This window comes from Rhamphochromis longiceps, linkage group LG18 (assembly GCF_057381845.1).
Source record: "Rhamphochromis longiceps isolate RC_006_pf linkage group LG18, R_longiceps_female_GT1.1, whole genome shotgun sequence".
Lineage (NCBI taxonomy): Eukaryota > Metazoa > Chordata > Actinopteri > Cichliformes > Cichlidae > Rhamphochromis > Rhamphochromis longiceps.
The window spans coordinates 25,312,095-25,336,024 of NC_140574.1; the positions used below are offsets into that span (position 1 = coordinate 25,312,095).

The 23,930-nt window shown below is 40.8% G+C and overlaps 2 protein-coding genes across 3 annotated transcripts; one reads left to right on the forward strand and one right to left on the reverse strand.

Annotated features, from left to right (window-relative positions):
• Window positions 1–3,093: 3,093 nt before the first annotated feature.
• gk5 (glycerol kinase 5) lies at window positions 3,094–14,439 on the reverse strand. 2 transcript variants are annotated; one of them, XM_085388384.1, is made up of 17 exons: window positions 14,401–14,439; window positions 13,772–14,069; window positions 13,586–13,679; window positions 12,993–13,068; window positions 12,792–12,885; window positions 12,466–12,597; window positions 10,458–10,533; window positions 10,002–10,063; window positions 9,838–9,911; window positions 8,750–8,810; window positions 8,391–8,517; window positions 8,216–8,320; window positions 7,964–8,058; window positions 7,486–7,589; window positions 5,983–6,042; window positions 5,555–5,688; window positions 3,094–4,962 (listed from the first exon to the last, which is right to left on the reverse strand). In XM_085388384.1, the coding sequence occupies exons 2-17, from the start codon at window positions 13,895–13,897 to the stop codon at window positions 4,790–4,792; spliced, it is 1,593 nt and encodes a 530-aa protein (XP_085244510.1). In that variant the 5' UTR covers window positions 13,898–14,069; window positions 14,401–14,439; the 3' UTR covers window positions 3,094–4,789. The 2 variants fall into 2 exon arrangements, with proteins under 2 accessions (XP_085244510.1, XP_085244509.1); XM_085388383.1 differs by lacking the exon at window positions 14,401–14,439 and having other exon boundaries at window positions 13,772–14,394.
• Window positions 14,440–14,447: 8 nt separating this feature from the next.
• Window positions 14,448–23,652, forward strand: LOC146648401 (nucleolin-like). Its single transcript, XM_085388385.1, has 14 exons — window positions 14,448–14,583; window positions 14,989–15,046; window positions 17,418–17,570; window positions 18,241–18,303; window positions 18,391–18,514; window positions 19,228–19,385; window positions 20,884–20,955; window positions 21,042–21,165; window positions 21,270–21,427; window positions 21,731–21,857; window positions 22,375–22,535; window positions 22,618–22,707; window positions 22,825–22,948; window positions 23,043–23,652. Exons 1-14 carry the CDS (start codon window positions 14,569–14,571, stop codon window positions 23,176–23,178), a joined length of 1,563 nt encoding a protein of 520 aa, XP_085244511.1. The 5' UTR covers window positions 14,448–14,568; the 3' UTR covers window positions 23,179–23,652.
• Window positions 23,653–23,930: the final 278 nt, after the last annotated feature.

The following is a 23,930-nucleotide window of genomic DNA, read 5'->3' on the forward strand; positions in this document are numbered from 1 at the left end:
TATTATTACTTTTTTTTTTTTACTGCAAATATCCGTAAAAAGCTATGGAAAGTTGCATTTTTTTACATTAAATTGCTGTATAATTGACAAATATATTTGGTTTTTTTCTATCATGATTTTGGTAAAATAATACGTTGTCTACCTTAAAAATTAGGGTTACAAAACCAGTATACCGTATTGTCTTTTACAGATTCCACATTTTTTACACGGTATATTCCTGGCAACCACAGCTGCCGGTATTTTACCGTAAATTTGACAGATTTTTTTTTACAGTGTACGTGAGCTGTGCGACTGTTCACCACTACACTGAAATCAGCAGGCTATTACTGAAATACACATGCTATATCATAAACTATGATATAAATAGGGAGGTCCTATTAACATGTTTAGTTTTAAAGGACACCTTCCTGCCTTTAGTCTCATTCATGAGCAGTATTAGTTTTCTTCTAACATCCAGAAGTCTGCACCATGTGTTTCATAGTTTGTAACAAGCCTTTGACAGGTAAACATAACATGACCGAAAAAGCAAAAAAAAAAAAAAAGAGAGAGAGTTGACATAAGAAGAGAAAATGCTCTCAATTATGGAGACAGGCAAATGGTTCATTTATGTTTGATGTGTGTTTATTCCTCCCTAAATATCGTAGGTGAAGTTTGCCATGCACGTCAGATTTTCCTGCGCATTTTTATACCTCTGCCAACAGACAGAAAAAAAATCACATTCTAACAGACAGCTGGTGCTTAGAATACAGTTGAATAACTATTAAAAAACAGATGATATTTAGATGATAGTTCAGTCTAACACATGTGCCAGTGAACCATTAAACGTCTGTGAAACTATGCAGTTATGAAACGTAACTTTAACCTCAGCCAAACCGATTTGCTCAGTTGTAAATAAAACAGCGAAGTAAACGTGACCCGACAGACAGAACCTGAGTGAATGAAGTCCAGCGTTTAACCACTGAGAGCTAAAACTCAGCTGAGGTTTGAAAGCTGTGTGCCGGTGATTGGACATCAGCCGCTGATGAAGCTGGCTCGCCTATAAAGTGCTCTGTAAGGAAACAAGCTCCAGCAGCTCTGCGCTCGGGGAAAACACTATATTTACTTATCTTGTGCAGAAAAATGCGCTGACATTGCGTTATATCGAGCACCGGCTGCCCGGTTAAACTGTGACTATCACCAGGTAACGTAGGCGTGTTTCTTGAATTAGCAGCAGGTGTTAAACAGCTGACAGATGAGGAGGAGGATGCATGCAGGTAAACTGAGGGTCTGTTGAGCTGATCGCTGGTTTCGTGAGAAAAATGTCAGCTCGTTCTTTATGTTACAGAAGCACAGAGACACAAGACCAGGCGGAAAGAGACGATCGTTCGGTGAAAATGAGAATCTGCGAATGCAACATGTGGAACACGGAGAGTGGAATATGTAAACAAACCGGTTAACGTACCCCCTGGGTGCACTCTGCATGCTAATTGTTAGCAGAGCTAGTGAAATCTCTGAAAACATCTGAGCACTTTTGCAAACATGTTCTATGTTGACAACCTGACCAGACATACGGCGCGACATTCGCGGCTAAAACACTGTTAAAAGTGTAGCTGGTGACAGAAAAACGGGGTATTTTAAAACTACACCACCACCATTGCTGCCTGTGATTTGATCTGCATTCGGGGATACCTGGCTGCCCCAAGTCTACACAAGCAATCGATTATCTAGGATCGACCTGTTTTGACTTACTTTGCACTGCAACCAATCAAATGTTAGAGAAGCTGCATGGGCCGCGTTAACCCCGCCCCCTGAGTTTGATGGGTGAGGCTGACAGATAAAATTATTTCATGATGAGAGCCAGGCGCCAGGACTGCCAAAATTAAATAAATAAATATATCATTAAATAATTAATTAAATGTGTCAATAATTAATTAAATGTGTCAATAATTAATTAAAATGTGAAATACATAAATAATTAATTTAATGTGTCAACAATTAATTAATTACATGTGTCATAACTATTTAATTAATTAATTCCAATTTTAATTAATTATTGACACATTTAATTAATTATTTAATGGTGTATTTAATTAATTCATTATGGCAGTCCTGGCGTTCCATACTCAACCAGTCTCTGTGTCATTAAAAGGAAAATCCTCGCGCCCTGTGGGAGTCCGTGCTTTGCTAGAAGATGACTGAAAGGAGGTTAGATGCCTGTGCATAAGGGGAGAAGTGGGGCTCAAACAAAAATCCGAAAGCTTAACTTACAGCCCCCCCGACACTCTGCTGAACACTCCCAGTGTGTCACAGGGAGGGAGAGAAAAAGGGAGTTATATAATGACCCTTGATGCAGGGTTCAGTTCACGCGGGGGGAGGGGGACTGGAGTAGTGGTCGCACTACATACAGTTCCTGCTGTCAGCTTGAATTTGTTACAAGGCAAAGGGTGCACCAGGATTTCAGGCACAACACACACACACACACTTTACTGATTAGCGTGAGAGCCACCAGCAGCACTGATTGATGCTAGTCCTCTGTCACACACACACACACATTCGATTGCAAGAAAAGCACAGTGGCAATTAAATTATAAGAATTGAGTGAGAAAGCTGAGCTCGAGTTACAGTAGAAGAAGCATTTGTAGTGCTGTGGTGTTATGCAGACCATGGATCCGCATGATGTACACAAAAACTCACGACTGCTCTTCCTCCTGGCAAACACACACATACACACACAATCCTCCCATTGTTTAGGAAATCCCCCTTGTGCTCACTCAATTAGCACCCCCTTCGCCATACCAGCACCATGAGCACACACACACACACACACACACACTCCATTTGTTCTCTCAGTCACTCCATCCCCAAGCTGCCATAGCAACCCTCACAGCGAGGTTGCCCACATCAATGGGACTCAATCCCCAGACTCATCCGGCAGCCTGTGTTTCTGATAAAACCCCCCCCTCCAAATCTCAGGCATGAGGCAGCAGCATTTCCCCAGAGTCCTTGTGGAGGTAAACACTTTCGGGCAGCATCTGCTCACTCACTCACCGTGTGTCACAGACACCTGTGCAGCTTGAGTGCGCAAGGCACCCAAATCACCACGACCACAACAGCTGATAATTCAGGTTTTTAATAGAAGCCCCTCCCCAGCAACAAAAATGCTAGAGCTTCTCATCCAAATCTTTTTACAATTACACACATTGTATTCATCTGCTAGGCCCTAGCATGTTGGAATGACACGTGCCATTCAGAAACTGAATGAAGTACAAGTCATGTCACACACGTGAACTGGTGTTAACTTTAGGGTTAGGCACAGTATTACACTTTGCAAGAGAACAGATCATCACACGGGGGAGCAGAACAAGTCAGGAAAGACATTCACAGTTTAGATCTAGTTAGTCATTTGGGCTTCATCATAATGCGATCAGAATTTTAAACTATGTCATCAGAGTTCATCAAGTCGAGATCAAGACTCGAGTCAAAACATTATCATATGACATCCCCATGGTTGTACTCCACACTAACAAAGAATAATCATGAGACATGGACTGGTTTGAACCCCTTATGACCTCACTCACAGCAACAAAATAACAGATCAAAGCATCAAACAGTACAAAATTAGACATTTTTGTGTTTATTACAGTTAAATCTAATACTTTTTCCAGCTCTTGTTGCCAATCGAGAGGTATATAATCGACTAATTGGAAGCATAGAATTAACATTAAACACTTAACTCCAGTCAAATTCCCACATACAGAAAAACAAACACATACAATTCGTTTTTTGTTCTAGTCATATTTAAATCTCTGAATACAGCCACTGAATATAATTTGTTGATCACACAGTAATTAATTTAAAAATAAAAAATAAAAAAAAGGCATCATGTATGACTTTACGAGGTCAACGTTCAGATTTAAAATTGGGAGGCAGCTGCTGCAAAAGTAAAACATTAAGCTGCACATATCGGATCTGGGCTTCCTTTTGTGCAGTCTGAGGTGTCATGAACAGAGGCTCATGTGTGAATCTGGGATGAACGCTTTTAACTCTATAGCTGCTGATGAACATTTGGCATGCGGTTGCTATGGCGACCTCATGATTTTTAAAAAGCTGTAAAAGGTGGTCGTCAGCACCCCCATGTGGGAAAATGTAAAAATCTTATTTCCGCTGCGGAAAAAAAAAAAAAATACCGACTGAAATATGAAGCAGCACCAGTGACGTCCATCCTGGAATGAATGAAATGTGCTTGTAAACCAGCTGCTGTGTGCAAGAAGAGGAAATCAAGTCAGGGAACAGCAACTCCTGTTTGTGGACAGCAATTCAAGGCTGTGGCTGGGGAATCCTTTGGCTTGGATCTGACCTGCACTGCTGTGTGAAGTTAGTACAAGCGTGCCTTCAACTGTATTAATCAGTGCTGCAGCATCATGTCAGTGCATTTGTCCTTTAGCTTTACATTAGAGGGGCACTTGGAGAGTGTATCCTATGACAAGATCAATGCCCTGCTGCGGTCCAGAACGGTTTCCTTCCTTAACTGTGCTACACCTCTTCAACAAGTTTCTAAAAACGAAGCTAGGTAGATTATGTGCAAACTTGCAGACAAACAAGTGGCTGTGAAAACAGATCTTGGAAAAATAAAAAAAAATCTGCTGTCATGTTCCCTAGGACGACTAAGTAACTGCTGGCAACGATGTTTTCCTTACATAAAAAAAAAAAAATTAACAAAAATCATCGGTTTACTTTCAAATGTCATCAGATCTGACATCCCCATCCTTCATGGTCACCCCATGGACTCTCCGTGTGTGTGCTTCAAGTGTCAAGGCTTGTTGTACCAATTCATGGAGCGCCGCAGAGCTCTCTCCCAGCTCTGGAGGATGGGGACGTACTCCCCGTTTGGGCTGCCGGTGCACTCCTTGTCTGCACATCGGGGCAAAAACTCATCGTCTGCACTCTGCAGCTTTTTCAGCTCCTCGCGCGTCCTCCAGAAACCTGCGTACAACACCGACACAAATATAAATGCAGAATCTAGCACCGCATAAGGTACGCTGTGGTGCAAAAAGAGCAATAAATGCTGGACAAATGATCTAATTATCTACATCACTGTGGACTGATCCACTTAAAAGCCATGTTCCTCATGATTCATTTTATTTTTCAGTCGTCAGCACCACCTGCTTCTGGCCTGTTATGAAACAGCCACAACAAATCAGCCATATTTTCTGGTTGATTTGATTGAATGCTGACTAATATATAACAATCTAATTACATAATGTGAATAATTAAATGGAAAACAGGTTATGTAACAAACAGCAAGGCTTTTTGCCTCTCCTGCCAGAGTCAGCAGGAATAAAAATAGGACTTTTGATCAAAACTTTTCAAATGGGCCTGTCAGGAGCTGTAATATTTTTAGAGAAAAACCACAGTGAAAGTAAGACCAGAGTGTCAGAGCATGATAGATCACTCCGTTTGTGCTCAACGTCATTTCTAAGACATCTTATCTTCACACGGCCGTGAATCAAATGCTCCTTCAAAACATTCGACTACAGTGCAAATATTTGTTCTGTTTAAATATTTATTTCCATACCGACTTCAAGTCCAGCGACAAAAGCAGCCCCGAGACATGACATCTCATGGTGCTGGGGTCTGGCTATCTTTTTACCAAACAAGTCTGAGGTCAGCTGCATGACGAAGTCATTGGAGGAAACACCACCGTCCACCCTGAGAGAGAAAGGAGCCGAGCACTCAATTAGATTTTCCTTCACTTTACTGTAACAGTATCAGGGAAACATAAAGCCATAATGCAAAGTCAATAAAGAAATGAACTGCATGAGTGGAGGCAGAGAACACAAGAGTCTATTCTGTTACGCCCAGTTTGTTGGCTAAAAGACAAACACTAAAATAAAATATCAAACGGGTGTCTGGTCTCTGTATGAGTTAAATGCCAACACACAGAGTTTTTATTGCATGTACAGTTACTACCTTCAGACTGACGAGTTAAAAGAAGTACTGTACCTTATCTTTGTGATGGGAATACAGGTTTCTCTTAACATTGTCTCATACAGCTGCTTATTTCTGGAACAGAATGTAAATAAGCATGAATGAGAATAAACAGTAAAGCAATAAGGAAACTAGAGTGCTGTGCAATAGTCTTGAGCCACCCTCATTTCACTACGTTGGACTCGAAAACTAGGAAATTGGTGCAATCATACATGAGAATACAGCTCTTAAGGCAAAAGAAGAGTTTGTACAATCCCAGCGTGATTGCAAGTCTGACCACCGTTAATCTTCAACACAATTTTTAATCTCTTTAAACACTCTTCAGGAACAGTTCTCCACAAATAAATAAATGGTAAATGGCCTGTATTTATATAGCACTTTTCTAGTCCCTAAGGACCCCAAAGTGCTTTACATATCCAGTCATTCACCCATTCACACACAGGTGATGGCAAGCTACATTGTAGCCACAGCCACCCTGGGGCGCACTGACAGAGGCGAGGCTGCCGGACGCTGGCGCCACCGAGCCCTCTGACCACCACCAGTAGGCAACGGGTGAAGTGTCTTGCCCAAGGACACAACGACCGAGACTGTCCAAGCCGGGGCTCGAACCGGCAACCTTCCGATTACAAGGCGAACTCCCAAGTGTTAAGGATCATTATCAGGTTAGAAAATGAAGCCACTGAGGCTTTCCAGATTTTTAAAGATCTCTAATTCCACCGTCTGAAATTCAGCCCCAAACCATGACACAGTCTCTCCTGTGTTTTACAGATGGCTGTGGACACTCACCTCTCTCCTGAACTCCTTCATACATTTGGAACCAAAAATGCCAAATTTGCATTCATCACTCCATCGGACCTGTTGTGGCTGATTTTTACTCCAGTACTTGTGTAATTTGGCCTACCTCAGCCTTTCTTCCTTTTTGAAAATACATTTTTTTCTCATGTCTTCAGGACATGACTTTCAGATACACTGTATCTGCTAGATAGTTATTAGGTCGAACATTTCTTATTCTGTCCTCCACTTATCCAGTTTCCTCAACATTTCTAAGGATATACTTGCGCACTCTTCCAAAATATGCCAAGGTTTCAGCTAATAGCTCTTTGGGAGTTATTGTGTGGTGCAAAAATATTTGATGCCAATATAAGAAGTGTGTTATTTAACATTTTCATAGATTCTTCTACAGAAATTGAAAAAGATTACGCGTTTTTGTGACCAGCTGCTACTAACAAAGTTGTCTGCTATGAGTAGACACAACACTGGTTCCTCCCTTGAGTTAGGTGCCTTTTTAATACTTGAATGATTTACAGATCAGTTTTAAGCAGCTTACCAAAAACTCCAAACACGGCTAAAAATGGTCGGGTACAAGGACAGGACTGAGAAGGAGTTAAAAAAAAAACAAAGTTTTTCAATAAAAAAAACTTTGAAACTTGCTCTTTGCTCTTGGAAGCAAAAATATTTACCAAATGAGTGATAGCTCAAGACTTTTGCACAGTATTTAATCTTTTGAAAATACCTCACCTGAAGGCGACTGACTCCAGAATGGCCCGGACCAGGTGGCGTTTAGTAGTAGATGGTTTTAGGCCCATGAAGGAAGCGCATGCTCTTGGATCATTCAGAGGAGCCTTTAATAAAACATTTACACCAACAGTTAATAAACTGCAGTCGTTAAAGAAAGGATGAAAGAAAAAAAAGGTCTCTAAACGGTCTTTGTGTCTTAAAGTCAAGCTCAAAAATTGTTGGTCAGCAGACGTGCTGTTACGCAGCTCCTGCAGGGTTACTGTCGAAAAGTAGCTTTTGCGTGTCTAACTATAAGCATTTAGCATCCAGCATAAACACTTACAAGGGCGAGTTCACAATGGAGGGCAGCAAAAAAAAAAAGAGACACCATGTTACAGAGAGATAAATAAAATAAAGAAATGAATGAGTGTTGAGTTAAAAGAAACTACACGTAATAAGAAACACACGCTTACAGCAGAAAAACAAAAAGTGCACAGACCTGCAGGCCGCTGAAGGAAGGAACAAAACACACTCCATCTGAATCACTGACACTGTAAGCCATGGTGCTGGTCTCTCTGACATCAGAGAAGAGCTCTGAAACAGCACACACACAGGTGTCACACACAATCCCTGGTTCTGTCCGTCACTGCCACGCTCAGTGTTCAGTGTGGAAGAGGAAAACCGACTATGATTTAAAGATGGATGAATTAGTCCTGCGTGGTGTTTTCACACTATACGCCTCACTGCTCACCCAGCTTCTGTGCCCATTTGATGGCGGTCCCTGTGTCGGCTGCATTTCCCTCTGCCAGGTACACCACCTCTGAGCCGATCTTCCACCCCACAAGAGGATACAGACCTGTAAAGAGAGGTCAGAGGTTATGATTAGCCTGAATGGGTGAATATGAATGTATGTGTGGACTCTTTACCTGCTACAGATGTATGTGGTTTGCTCCCAGTGTTTATGTCCATGAAGGTGCCTGTTCCCATGGTGATCTTCACATCACCAACATCAAAGCAGCACTCTCCAAACATGGCTGCCTGTTGGTCTGCCATCTAAGGCACATGGACAGAGGAGATAATTGAAAGTTTTGATGACAATGAATGTTGAAAACTTGCAATTAAGGGAAGTGAAGTAGAGTGCAGGGATGACGTGCAATCAGCTGCTGATTAGCTAACTTTGCAAGACATCTTTGTTACAACATAATGGTGGTGAAATCCCAGGTTTAAGCAGTTAGAGGTTTGCAATGCAGACAAGAGATTGTGTGACGGTCAGATGTTGACTCACCACTGACATGATAGGAATGGGCACGCCAAAGATGGATGGGTCTGTGGAACCAAAGTCATGGCTGTGGTGTCAAGACAAGAAACCGGAGAAATCAGACACAATGCATCACGATGCTTCCTTCTCTCACCCCAAGCGGTCGTGGCTGGGGCCGCCCCTCCCTGAGCCTGGCTCTGCTGGAGGTTTCTTCTCGTTAGAAAGGAGTTTTCCCTTCCCACTGTCTCTAAAATGCTTGCTCATGGGGGGAGGGGTCATATGATTGCTGGGGTTTTCTCTCTATGTACTATTGTAGGGTCTACCTTACAATATAAATCACCCTGAGGTGACTGTTGTTGTGATTTAAATCAAATTGAATTGAATCGTCTCACAGTCTCTTTCAGAGCTTTACTCTAAAGGCAAACTGAAGGCAAAGGACATAACGAGATGCTCCGCTTTATGCTTACTGTATATTGCAAAGGTTGGGTTTAATTGAATCTTTAATTATAACTCTCTAACTAACATATTGAAGTGACTGTTGACAGTGTACATTTTCAGTCAGTGCATTTGAACTTTAATGTATACATTTTTCTTATGCACACACATGTTTGCTTCCACCAGCTGCAAGAAAGCAAACATGTGAGTCACATTAAATGTGATCATGTGGGATTGTGGCACACACTCAGTGTTTCTCAAGAAAAATCTTTTAGAGAAAAAACAGAAACAAAATGAACACAATCTCTTTTCCCCCACTTCCTTGCATATTATAACACTGTGCATGGATAAAAGTTGGGACCCATTGATCTATATATAAATAGGTATAAAAAGAAGGACTCTTGGATTCTCTGCCAAAGTCAGCGTCTCATATGGAACCGCATTAAACATTGATAGGTTCTTCCTTTATTGATACTCACTGTCTCCACAAAGTTTCATTAAATTTAGACAGATAGACTTTGAATCAAACAAAAAGACAAACAATAACAAAAACAAGCATGTCTCAGACTCAGCAGGGACATAAAAAAAACATAGAATACAAAGACAAATGTGATCATGTTTATTAATATGAGCGACTTTTGCTAAAACATGAACAAACTGGAAGCGAATGGTCCACTCACCCTGTATTTTCTACTTTGGGGAAAATAGAGAGCGGCAGGGACACAAGAGAGGAAAGAAACCCACTCCAGCACATCTATGAAGCAAGTCACATTACAGGGATATAAAAAGACAAACTCAAACCAACCACAGAATAAACAGTAAATAATTATGACTGACACCAGACCTGATAAGAGTCGAAAATCCCTGTTGAACTGGCATTAGAGTAATCGGTGGCATGCAGGTGTCCTGAAACAGATTAGGAGATGCATATAATCATTCTCTAAAAGAAAGGTTAATTAACAAAAAACTCGAGCTGCTTGTCACTTTTCCAAATCTCCTCCCCAGGAGTGAGCCGAAACATTCCTGAGGAATTTCAGCCAATCAGTGACTCAGTAGGATTGATAAGACAAAGGACATTCTGTCTGGGGATTATTATCCTGTTAGGAACTGTACAAAAATCACAGTTCACTGCACAAATCTTATATTACTGAACTTGTTTTAGATGTCACTGAGTTCAAGAGACTAAACGAGAATAGCTAGAAAAAAAACTCTCCCCTGAAAGGAAAGAAAAAAAGAAAAAGTGTTTTTAGTCTAGGCTTACTCGATGTCTGGGAAACCAAGCTAAACAATGCAAACCCACCTTTTGTGAGTTTAAACAGGAGCCAGCTGTCTATTGTCCCAAAGCAGCAGTAACCTTCATCTATTGCTTGACAAACCTGAAAGAAGAAAGAAACACGACGAGGCTGAAAACAGAAGAATGCTGTGGGCCATCTAATACTGAGGCTTCTCCTTTCCTTTTTTATTAATCAACTCTTTGGTTCATAAGGGCATCAACACAAGTTTATTTTTACATAAATAAAAACCTCCCTCCTGGGGCGTAGCATGTTTGTGTTTCTTAAGAGGGACAAGCTGGGAGCGAGGGTTCTGCGCAGCATCTCAAGCGTAATTTATGTTCCTGTAAATGTGTCAGTCTGCGTACACGTTTCTGTTCGGACAGCGAGACCTGAAGGCTTTTCTCCCATCACAGCCGTGCTCCCATGCAGTCCTCCAAAATCCTAACTGCATGTCGCTGGATGCTGAATGCTGATTGGTTGATAAGTGGGCCAGAGCAAGAAAAGCGGAGTACACCGGGAACGGGAGAAGCATAAAAAAAACAACCAAACGAACAAACACACAAAAAAACGTAAAAAAAATAATAATACAGAAGCTTTGAGAGTGGCTGCAGTGGACTCTTTGTTTGACTTCAGCGCTTTGTATATTTGAACCTTGCTCTTCCCTGCAGGTGGCTGACGGACCACAAACAGCACACAGCAATCAGCCCACAAACCAGTTATACCACATACTTTGTATTCTGCCTCCATTAACAACAGAGTTCTCTGTAGGTAGACGGGCCATCCCCTGATTGGCGGTGGACTGTGAACATGCAAAGCATAAATTCCGCTTTAGCCGAGCTGTCCTCGGACTTTACTCTTCTGGACAGAAATCTCTGATGTGTCCTCAATCTGCTGGAGCCACTCATCCACTTTTAGGGTTATAGCTCCTGATGCTGGTGTTACCACTGGGACCATTTTGAACTGTATCTTCCACATCTGGTCCAGTTGTTCCTTCAGCCACTGGCACTTCTCTGTTTATCTCAGAATCTGGTGCTTAGGGTTTGCTCTTCTGCCACCATTATCAGAGCTTCTGTGCTGTCCTTAAAGCCAACATTTTTCTAGCCCCTGCTGGGATTTCTTGATGTCAGCCACTTCCTCTACCTGTCGATGGTACATCCCAATGCAGGCTTTTGGTCTTTTACAATGCTTCCTCCTCCTTTCCCTCACCATCATCTTTCTTCAACTGCCTGAAGTATTCTTCATCTCAAGTGGAACCATCTTCCTAACCTACTCATGCATCCTCCGTCACCGTCTAATCCTTGCCTCACCTCTTTCCGCTACTTGCACAGCCTCAGGGTGTCAGATTTTGGGTGGAGACCTCCGTCAATTGTGAGCAGGTTTTTTGTGTCTTGACATATCAGTGTATCTCCTCCTGTTTAATATTACAGTTGAGTATTAAATGACTTGTCTTAGATCTTCATTGTGGAACCCAAAGGACTGTGGGTACTTGTAGCTGTTCTATGTGCTTGTCATCCTGCATTCTCGAAAACCTTTTGGTGTGGATCACCTTCCCACACTCTGACACCACTGAGTCACACTTATTCAGGCTGAGGATCAATGAGTCAATGTCTCACTCATGCCGGTTGTACAGCTTGATGTTATCCATGCACAGGAGATAGCTGATTATTACTCCACAAATCTACTTTGAATATGTATTAAAAATACATACAGACTAGTGGTTGGAAAATCCTTTACAAATGGTAAATAGTTATTTATTCTCTTATACTGATGGTAACAACTGTAAGAGTCTAACCCTAACCCTTAATAGTAATGAATGATTTGTTATATTCCGTCAAATATGAGGGAACTTCAACTTTTCAGTGCATTCACTGTTCCTGAATTCATCGTTTAGTTGTGATTTTTCACACATAAACGAATTGTTTGATTGCAATTAAACAGTGGCCCACATTGTTCCCAGTTGTTATGCATGCAAATGTGTGCAACTGTGTTACTCTACTTTTGAGCACAAGCCCGTTAGTTAACCCTTCCACGCACCTGTTTGTAATGTGTCAAGACCCAGACGAGGCGAAAAGTGACATGCTGAGTGGAGAAGACGATGAGACTTGCTGCAAGCAACCGTTTCTGCCTGGTAACAAAGTAGAGGACCTTCATTGCACCATGGATTGCCTGAGATTTTTGTAAAAACAAACAAACAAACAAATAAGATGGATAAACAAAAAGCACATCCAGCACTGGTTGAAAAGAATTTTGAGTTTACATGGGAACATCATATTTATTTGAAATTTTTTCCTGCCTTTGCCTTTTAAAGTCCAATCTATTGACTAAAGATCATGAAAGATAGAAATGGGGAGCAGCCTCACTTTCATGGTGCAGGATCTGTTCCAGGACTTCACCAGGTCTGCAGCTCTCTGATCCTGCCAGCTGATGAAGTTGTGGAAAGGAACCCCAGTTCTCCTGTCAAAGCGGAGGAGGAGATGAGAAACAAGCTAGAGGAAAAGCCAGCGTAGGGCATGAATTATTCAAAGATGTGCTAAAGTAGGTATGTGAGCAAAGCTATTCACCTGTCCCATGTTGTGAAGGTACTGCGCTGAGTGGAGATCCCAAGGGCCTCTACCTGGTGCATTTGTATTCCTGCATCTATATGATCAGGACAGCAACACGAGCACAAAACGGTTAGGCAGAGAAAAAGAAGGACAAGGATCGTTTTTCTAAAAAAATTCCAACATAAGACATTCACATTGCAGTAAATGATTAAAAAAAAAGAACAATTAAAAAAAATCTAAAAGCCAAGTGTGCTTAACTGGAATATCAGTATATGATCTTTCGCACGCAATTTTCTCTTTGACAACAAAACTAAATGAACTATGGGAAACTTCGGTAGTGTTTTATCTATTATGCTTGTATTACAACATGCCTAGAAATGGTTACAAAGCCATTTCTAAGGCTTTGGGACTCACTGAACCACAGTGATAGCCATTATCCACGAGATTTCCAAGGTACCCTGACCTAGTGCAACAATGGCAAATAAAAGAGTTTATCTTTAGATTCAAGTGTGACCAATATACAAAAAACCTTAGAAATCAGGAAGGGGACAAACACTTTTTCATGGCACATCTCCGGATTGACATAAAAGTAGGAATTGGAGCAGATGTACCTTGCACGGCTCCTTTAACCACAGAGATAAACCCTTTCCACAGGTCATCTGGGTCCATCTCCACATGTCCTACCTCTGGATAGAGGAGCACAACCTGGGGAAAGATCAAGTTTGTGTGGATGCTGCATTTAATTTACCAAGTAGGTGGTTTATGTGAGGAATTAAAAAGGCAGAACAGATGAATACCTTTGTAGAGCATGATCCTCGGATCTTTGCCTCCTTGTCATAGACGTGGCATCTGATTGACGTTGTGCCCACGTCCACCGACAAAATGTAGCTTTCCTTCTTGAAACCGTTCCTGTGGCTCCCCATTGTGGGAAAGTGTGTCCTATTTTGTCTCAGTGCTGTCCCACGCCATTTGTGATCAACTCATTGTGGTCTTGTGTACAACCTGAATTGCTCGTTTAATCCGATAGTAGCTTATCTGCACCGGGTTTCGTGTTGGGACTGTAACTCCACCTTTGGACTCGGGTTCCAGTTCAGCCTGTTTGAGTCAACAGATTGCTACAGCATGATTTTCCAGCAGAGCAAACATTCGCATCACAAATTTTTGTAGCTAAAAGTGAAAATGGGTCCAAAGTTTGGCTGGAGCCGAAATGCTTTTCACAAGTTCACCAAACTCAAAAGTTAAGCTAGGGCTAACTGGCTAGAAGACATTTAAATAGTAATTAGCTTCCCCAAATCTGTCTAACCGCTTTATTCTAACCTTCTCTGTTTCCGGGATCTACTCCCCTCACCGTGCGGTAGCGCAAACGGTAGTCTAATTATCAGCAAGGAATAACGAAAGTAGTAGTCGTAAAACCGCGTAAACTTACCCGAAAGCGTGTTTCTGTGCGGGCATCCGTAGAGTACATCGTACGCATGCGCAGTACGGTACTCAAGTCCGGTAGCATGTGGATGTTTTCATCCTAGCACGCGTGTATGGTTCTGACTGACGCTACAATTGTTTCAGCCTGTGATTTTGTGCTATTTAAAGGTTTAATATGGCAAAAACAGACGTAAGAGTTATACCGCATTTGTGCAACTTACACAAACAGGCTTTGATGTGATAATAATGCATTGTGTTAAGCGTTTATATCACGTTGTTTTTTGGGGTCAGTGCGAACTCAGGAGCTAGCAGTCGGTTAACTTGTGAATTATCATAATTAAAATTGTACAAAACATGAGTCTGATTATAGTCGAGTACTCGGATATAATACCGTTATTACATTAGAAAGGCCAGCTATTTAGGGAAGAGTTAATTTTTCTGTCTTTAATGATAAAAATGCTAAAAGTAACACGAACATCTCTGCCGTTAGCACAGTGTTTTGTCAGACATCGCAAAGGAATTTACAGACTTCAAGTTGGGTTTTTGGTAAACGTAAATGGTAAATCGTTCACTGAAACTGTTGTGTTTGTTTCAGGCTACGAGACGGAGAAAAAAACAGAGCAAAGTTGTACAAGAGGACACAGCTGACACTGGCAAGTAAATCCCTATTAATATGTAGAAATTCACAGTAAACATAACTGTTTGAGCTGAATAATGTTAGTAACTATAAGTCCTTCAATCTTTATGATCTCAGCGGACACTTTATAAGGTACAACTGGCGTATAGTTTTGCCTGCACAACTAACTTACTGTTTTGTGGCACAGATCCAACAAGGCGATAGATACATTGCTCAGAGATTTTAGTCCATATTGATATGACAGCATCACGCAGTTGCTGCAGATTTGTTAGTTGCACAGTTGATGTGAATCTCCTGTTCTACAACATCCCAAAGATGCTCTTTTGGATTGAGATCTGGTGACTGTGGAGGCCATTTGGGGAGTGCAATGAAATTACTGTCATGTTTAAGAAAGCAGTTTGAGATGATTTGAGCTTTGTGACATGGTTTGTTATGCTGCTGACAGCAGCCATCAAAAGATGGATACACTGTGGTCATAAAGAGATGGACATGACCAGAACAATATTCAAGTAGGCTGTGGTGTTTAAACAGTCCTCTGGTACTGGTACCAAAGTGTGCCAAGAAATTATCCCCAACAACATTAAACTACCACCCGCAGCCGGAAATTGTTGATACAAGGGAGGATGGAGCCATGCTTTCATGTTGTTTATGTCAAACTCCGTCCTTTCCACCTAACTGTTGCTGCAGAAATAGAGATTCATCAGACCAGGCAATGTTTTTCTTACTTCTATTTTTCATTTTTGGTGAGCTTGTAGCCTCAGTTTCCTGTTGTTAGCTGACAGGAGTGATACCCAGTGTGGTCTTCTGCTGTTGTAGTCCATCTGCTCCAAGTGTCAAGATGTTGTGCTTTCAGAGGTGCTCGTCGGCATTTTCCTGGTTATAACAACTGACTATTTGTGTTAATGTTGCCATCTTATTATCTTAAATCAGTCTGGCCATTTTCCTCTGACCTCTGACCCCAACAAGGAATTTTGACGCAGAGAACTGCCGCCTACAGATATTTTCTTTTTCAGACCATTTTCTGTAATCATAGTGATGATTATGTGGGAAATTAATAATTAATCAGCAGTTTCCACTCAGATCCACCCATCTGGCATGAGCAATCATGCGACATTCAAAGTCACTTAAACTTCAAGTTAAGATGACTTTACGTTTCCCAATTCTGGTGCTCGGTTTGAATTTGAGGGGCGATCGTGGCTCAAGAGCTGGGAGTTCGCCTTGTAATCGGAAGGTTGCCGGTTTGAGCCCCGGCTTGGACAGTCTCGGTCGTTGTGTCCTTGGGCAAGACACTTCACCCATTGCCTACTGGTGGTGGTCAGAGGGCCCGGTGGCACCAGTGTCCGGCAGCCTCGCCTCTGTCAGTGCGCCCCAGTGTGGCTGTGGCTACAATGTAGCTGCCATCACCAGTGTGTGAATGTGTGTGTGGATGGTTCAAGGTTCAAGGTTCTTTATTTGTCACATGCATAGTTATACAAGTATAACACACAGTGAAATGTAACCGGAGCGGAGCGGTCAGGAAGGCGTCTGGACGTGGCCGCGCCATCTTGTTATCATGGGTGGATGACTGGATATTGTTACGGATTCAATATATTGGGGATGGATACAAGAGGAAAAGCCAAAAGAACAACACTGGTCCAGCCGGGTTGAGTCAAACGATGATTTTAATGATCACACGCGTGGGAGATGGACACCGTACGCAGACAGCATCAGATCTCAAAATGGTGGAGCATTGATCAAACTCTTATAGCCTCTAGTGGCCCCCACCTAATCATAAAAGCCTAAACATTCACATTCTTTCTCTCACACAGCGCCTAAGCTACGACCTTGGCTCCCTGTTTATCTGCTCCTGCTGAGATGGGGCAGAAAACTCCAGTATGTTCTGTTCTCTTCTAATCAGACAAATAAGGCGATGACTTTCTGCGAACAGTATTTCTTATAACTCAGCAGTATAATGCATCATAAAACAATATCATTCATTCACAATAAATCAGCAGTCTAATGTAATGCAAATCAGTTTAACAAATGCAATAGTTATCACCTTCTTCTAATTCAGGAGAATAATGCAAACTAAAACTACATAATAATTCACAATCTTTAATTAGGGGTCTAACATGGCATAAAATAATATTATAATCCCACAATATGTAAAGCGCTTTGGGGTCCTTAGGGACTAGTAAAGCGCTATATAAATACAGGCCATTTACCATTTCAGCAGGACATCTGGATCATGTCCACCTGCCTAAATTCAACAGCGGTGCTGCCATGTAATATTTGATTAGATATTTAGTGGACAGTTGGGCAGGTGTACCCACTGAGGTGGCCGGTGAGTTACTGTCACACAGGGTGTCTGCACTTGAGCTGTGTGAGTAATTAAAATATCTTTTCAGATCGTCAGACGGACACTGTGATAAAAGTTAAAGGAAATGCCCCCACAGTAACTGTATCCTGGAAGAAGAAGAATGAGGAAGGAGAGGATGATGACACACAAACGACACTTGATGCAAGCGATCAGATGACTGCCGAAAAGATGACTGGTTGTGGTAAGGATGTTCACTGGATGTTACTGCTGCATGACCAAAATCTTTCAATATCCTTTCTCCTCTGAAGTGTGCATGTGTAATAATATAAAATAATAAAGTCTATCTGTTGCATTTCATACAAGATTTTTAGAGCGCTGCTTCCGATATGAAACACGAACCCCTTCCACTGATGTCACAAAAGATCCAGTCACAACAGTTAATTTACAGCATCTTTAAATGATGGCAGGTCTGCTTTTACTAGATGAAGAGACCCCAATCGACCCCAGCCTTTGTCAAAGTATTTTCAAAGACATAAATATTATTCTTCAAATGATAAAAGCTATTGCATGCTATAAAATTGTGATAACAGGCGTTTAAGACCAAACCCTCCAGAGACCATGAAGCCTTAGCTGGCAGAAGTAGTTGTGTTTTATTGGCTGTGGCTCAGGAGGTAAAGCGGGTCGTCTGCTAATCATAAAGTTGGCGGTTCACTGCCTGCCTCCTCTGGTTTTCATGTCGGAAGTGTCCTTGGGTTGGATACTGAACCCTAAGTAGCCCACACTGCATCCATTCACCCAGTAACCGTGTGTGTGTTACTGGGTGAATGAGGCTTTTGGTAAAAAATGTTCTTAGAGTGCAGTTAAAGTAGAAAAGTCCATTTAACATCTGTAATACTTTCTGTCCTGTGCAGTAAATGGGAAACAAAAAGCAGTTAAGAATCGCCCATCCAAGAAATCTAAGGTGAACAACGATGGTGAGGACTCATCTTTATCTTGTACATTACCTCGTATTCCTGGAGAGGCTTCGCCTTCACATGTTTCATCCCTTTATTCTTCTTTAGGATTTCGTATTTGTGTTGGCAACCTGAACAAAACTAAAACCTATCAAGAAGTCAACGTGTCACTAGAAAAATACTTCATGTCGCAAAGCCTTCTGTTTCAAGATATTCAATTAGCCCAATCCAGGTGAGTGTTTCTGTTTGTTTCTTTGTTTATGTGATTTGTTTTTTTCATGTTAAGTCCTCTAAAAGGTGTGATGAAAAACCTCTTTGCCTGTGAAAGCAACAAATGTGCCTGATCTGAATTTAACGGTCTTCTCCTGCACTGTGGGACAAATTCCAGTGTTATTTTTAGGTTGCTGTGAAAGTCCTGTGTGACTTCTTGGAAACGTATTTGCATTCTCAAAACTGACCTAAAATTTGCACAATATTCATCTTTTGTGTTAACGTAACTTAACAGTTTTGCTGACGGTCATTGCTCATAAAGGGAGCCGACTTTTTGGTTAAATCACAAAGACAAAAATGTTCAGCATGTAGCTGCTGTGTTAAATCTAAGCTGTAAGTTCATGGATAAGGAGATAGGCGGTTCGTCCTGAGCTGTGTCAAGGAGAGCGGTGATGATCAGTGAGCAGCAGTATGGCTTCATGCTGAGAAAGAGCACTACAGATGTGGTGTTTGCTTTGACAGGCTGACAGTTGAGAGTGCATTATAACTTGTCAGGTTAACAAGTTGCATATTTAACACTTCATAAAAGCCCCCAAAAATTAGCAATGTGGAAAATGAAAGTATGCACAAGAAAAACATCAAAACCTTTTCTTTGCCCCTCCTAAAAAATATTTTCTGTGTTTTGTAAATTTTGCTGCTAGATGAAATAACTGATATGAATGTGTGCTGTTGTAGGAAACATGCTTTTCTAGATTTGGCCACCGAAATGGACTTGACGAAAGCGTTGGCGTTAAATGGAGAGATCCTTCTCGATAAGCCAATGAAAATCACCAAAGTAAAGATCACAAGTGAGGACAAGGCGAAGGTGAACGCACGCTCACTGGACAAAACAGGTAAAATAGTACTGTTAATTGATATCAGACATGACGTTTCAGACATGAGTTTTTCATGGTTGTTTATTCTTAAATAATCTTCATTTGGTTCTTATTTAGTTTATTTAATTTTTCTTGCAACATTTCCTTAGTTGTTGGTTTAATTTGCTGTTTTTATTAAGAGTTTTATTGTCTCATAATTTCCTCTTTGCCTGACTTCTGCATCTTTCCTTTATGTCAAGTTTACTGTTGTCTTTGTTTTGCTGTTTAGTTACAGTTCTCACTTCCTGTTTCTTTTTGATAGTCACTTCTTTTGTTTAGCATCTACGTCCTTTGAAAAATTCCTGATAATTTGCAGCTGTGTTTAGTTGCCTTCCTGTTCCCCTTTCCCTCATTACTGTCTGTGTTTTTATAGTTTCTCTCTGTCATTATATTAATGCTGCTATCCTGTATATATTGTACATACTATTGTTTGAGTACTTACGATTGTTTTTTTTGTACTTTTTATATTTTACATTTATATTTATTATTGAAACTTGCACCAAGGGAGTGGCACTCCAATTTCGTTGTACTCTGTACAATGACAATAAAGGCTATTCTATTCTATTCTATTCTATTCTATTCTATTCTATTCTATTCTCTCCTCTTGGTTGCTTGTTGTCTCATTGTGCCATATAGCGTTAAATGAGAGGACTCAAATACACTCTCTGCAGACAGACTTAGGCTACGTCCACACGTACCCGGCTATTTTTGAAAACGCAGATTTTTCTATGCGTTTGCGCCTTCTGTCCACATGTAAACGGCGTTTTCGGTCACTGAAAACTGAGATTTTTTAAAACTCCTGCCAGGGTGGATATTTTCGAAACCCAGTTTTTGCATTTACGTGTGGACGAGGTAAATGGAGAAAACGCAGCGTCAAAGGTGTGCGCATTTTTTGACGTCACACTGTGCGTCACGTTATTGTTTCGGTGAAATGAATATATACAATGGCGGACGTAGACAAAATACAGTTAATTTTACTCTCTGCAGTGTTTAAATGCTTACATATGCATACACATTCTGCTTCTATGCGCCATCTTTGTTTACGCTTTCCCACCCAGGCTTATTGACTTCTGATTGGCCAACATTTCTACACGGATAGGAATATAGCGCCACCTGCTGCTTTGGCATGTTCCTAGCAGCGTTTTCCTTCATTTCTGCGTTTACGTGTGGACAGGATTATTTTTTAAAACGAAAACAGAAAATCTCCGTTTTCAAAAATACCCGTGTACGTGTGGACGTAGCCTTAGTAAAAAGAAAGCACCGCTGTATTGGTGAGGTGGGTTGTCCAAAGAAAATGACAACATCCTCACAAATTCCATCAAAGAAAAAAGTAAACTTAATCCAAAAATCAGGACTCAAATTACTAAAGGAATAGAAGATGAAAAAATAAATAAACAAGAATACAAAGTCCATAAGCTGAAAAACCTTGACCAAAACCCAGGACGATGGCGGTTACCACATTTTCTATCTCTTGCAGTAAATGGTAAAAGGAAGGCAGAAACCGTCATTGAGGATTCCCCATCAAAGAAAGCAAAGCGCATCAATGATGGTATGAACTCATTACTGCTTGTCTTGTAAGATATCCAGTGATCCTGAAGACGCCTTTACACATCTCGCTGCTTTATTCCTCTTTAGGATTTTGTCTTTTCGTTGGAAACCTCAACAGCTCTAAAAATTCTGAAGAACTGAAAGAGTCACTAGAAAAATATCTCATGTCACAAAATCTTCTGTTCAAAGACATCAGATTGGACCAATCCAGGTGAGTATGTTTTCTTAATTTATGCTTTATTTTTTTATTTTCATTTTATTTATTTATTTATTGCTGCTACATAAAGTACATAAAGTGATTTTCTGCTGTTACAGGAAACATGCATTTGTAGATTTGCTCTCAGAAATGGACCTGACTAAAGCCTTGACATCAAATGGGGAGGTGCTGCTCGATAAACCAATGAAGATCGCCAAAGCAAAGATCAAAAGTGCAAAAAAAGTGAAGGTGAAATCTCCTGAACTAAAAAAGCAAGGTAAAAATGACCAAATAGATTTGTTTAATGTGCGTTGATTAAATTAATGAACTTCTTATCGAACTTTAAGAATGTGCATTTGTCACATAGTATAAGAGATGGATCTGGCCTCTGGTAGTGAAAAACCAATGTGGAAGTTCCTTGAGCCTTCCAGTCCTATAGGAATCTGTGGCAATGGTCATTAGCAGGAACCTTTGTAAACACTTTCTTAGTGAGTTTAAAATATAAAACATTGTGAGGATCAAAATAGTAATATAAGCTTTATATATTTAAAAAAAGTGGAACTTTCCTGTATTTTTGCAGCCAGAGATGCCAGATGTTTGTTTGTAAAGAACTTGCCTTACAACGTAACGAAGGAAGACATTCTGAAGGTCTTCCACAAGGCCATCGCCATCCGGTTTCCTGGTGGAACTGAAGGCCCAACCCAAGGGTGAGAGTTTTGAACAGGAAGTTGTCAGATGAGGAAGTCATTCATTACTTGTTTATGCTTTGAAAGGGGGACCTATTATGCTTTCATGTTAGAATGGTGGAAGTTTATATTAAAGCTGAGATTCTAATGATGAGGTCATAATGTGTACAAGTAATCCCTGTGAGCTAAAAGTTGAAGCTTGAATCTGCTTTAAACTCGTAGTATGATGACGCCACCAAGAGGGGATATCCTTATATGGTCCTCTTGCAATGGCTATGGCAAAAGCCCCACCCACCTGCTGTTTAATCCTTTTGTTTATGACGAAGAGCCAATCAGAACCAGGTTAGCATAAAGGCTGTTAGTGAATGCGCTAAGGCTTAGTATTAGATCATTAATGGTATTTTTAAAAGGGAATCAGGCAAAGCTTTCTACGAGAGTTCAAAGAGATAACATTAAAGATATTAAGCTGAAAATTAATATAATAGGTGCATTTTTAAAGATTGTTTATAACGAGTGAAATGTCTTTATTTTTCAACAGAATTGCCTTTTTGGAGTTCAAAAACACAAGCATTGCTAGGAAGGTACAGAAGCAAAAACAAGGAGTGACGATCCAAAAGAGGGTTTTGATTTTGAACTGTGTAGGAGAAAAAGGTGCTTGTAGAGTCACTAAAGCTGATGTGGAAAACAAAAGGAAAAAAGGTAAGTGAAATCAGTGAAGCTGTTTGAATATTCTTTTTTAGTAAATTTAATGTGGACTTTGCATGTTCTGACCTCCTTACAGATAAAAAGGCCTTGCAGTCATCCCAAAATATTGAGGCCGGCAAAAAAGAAGCCAAAGAAGAATCGTGTGAAAAGCCAGAGAAAGCAAAGGGTATCATCTCATTATCTTGATGTTTTCAGATTGGCTGCTTGATTACAGAAGTGTGGCGTTTGTGATGTCAGTTTGAGTAAAACAGCGGCGTTAAATTATTAAATGTTTCTTTTCTAGTCCTGTCAAAAACACTGATCGTCATGGGCCTCGCTGAGAAGACGAGTCCAGAGATGCTCAAAAGTGTCTTTGAAGGAGCCGTCAACGCAAGAGTCACTGTAAATAAGAAAGACGTTTCAAAGAGGTCTGTAGTGCGAAGCTGTCTCTTTACTGTGTTAACTGCTTAAACTGAGTTCACGATTCTCACTTGGATGCATTTTACATTTCATTTTCGTCAGGTTCGGCTTTGTGAACTTTGGCAGCGATGAAAGTTGCAAAGCTGCTAAAGAGGCTATGGAGGACTGCGAGCTAGATGGCTGCAAAGTGACTATCGCTTATGCATATCCCAAGGGTAAAAAAAGTCGGCGAGCCTAAGGAGGCTTGGAGGGGGATCCCGATGGAAAGTCTGCAGGTCTGTAAGCTGGCAAAGAAGGAAGAAAGTTGACAGGTGGAAGAGCGAGGACAGGAGGAAAGACGTAACCTACTGCCTCATAAAATGCTCATTATGGAGAGGTCAGCAGACTATAGTGTAGACTGTGTGATCACACACAGAGGGATGAAGTCCCCTTTAGCTTCACTGTAGCGCTTTACTGTCTTTTACTTCATTGTTTTGTTTTTGTTTTGCTTCTTTGCTCAAACCCTGAATTAAATCCACTGTAGTCCACAGAGTTTTTCTTCTTGTTTGTTAGTGAGTACAACTTGATGATGCTATTTTCACTTTGGGTTAGATTTTCTACACCGACATGAAAAGTATGTAAAGAATAATGTACCTAATTCAATTCCAGTACCAAAAAAGTTGGGCCACTGTGTAAAATGTAAGCAAAAAAATAAAATCCAGTGATTTTCAAATCTCGTAAATCTATATTTTATTCAGAGTAGAACAATTCAGTTCATTTTTATTTTTATATATCGCCAAATAACAACACAGAAAAAGAACATAGAAAACCTGTCAAATATTTAAACTGAAGACATTTATCATTTTAAGAAAGAAAAATCTGTTTGAGTTTGACGGCAGCAACGTGACATGTTCGTGTTTACCACTGTGTAGCATCCCGTCTTCTTTAAGCAACAGCGCATAAACATCTGGGAACTGAGGAGACCAGCTGCTGAATTTGGGAGAAGAATGT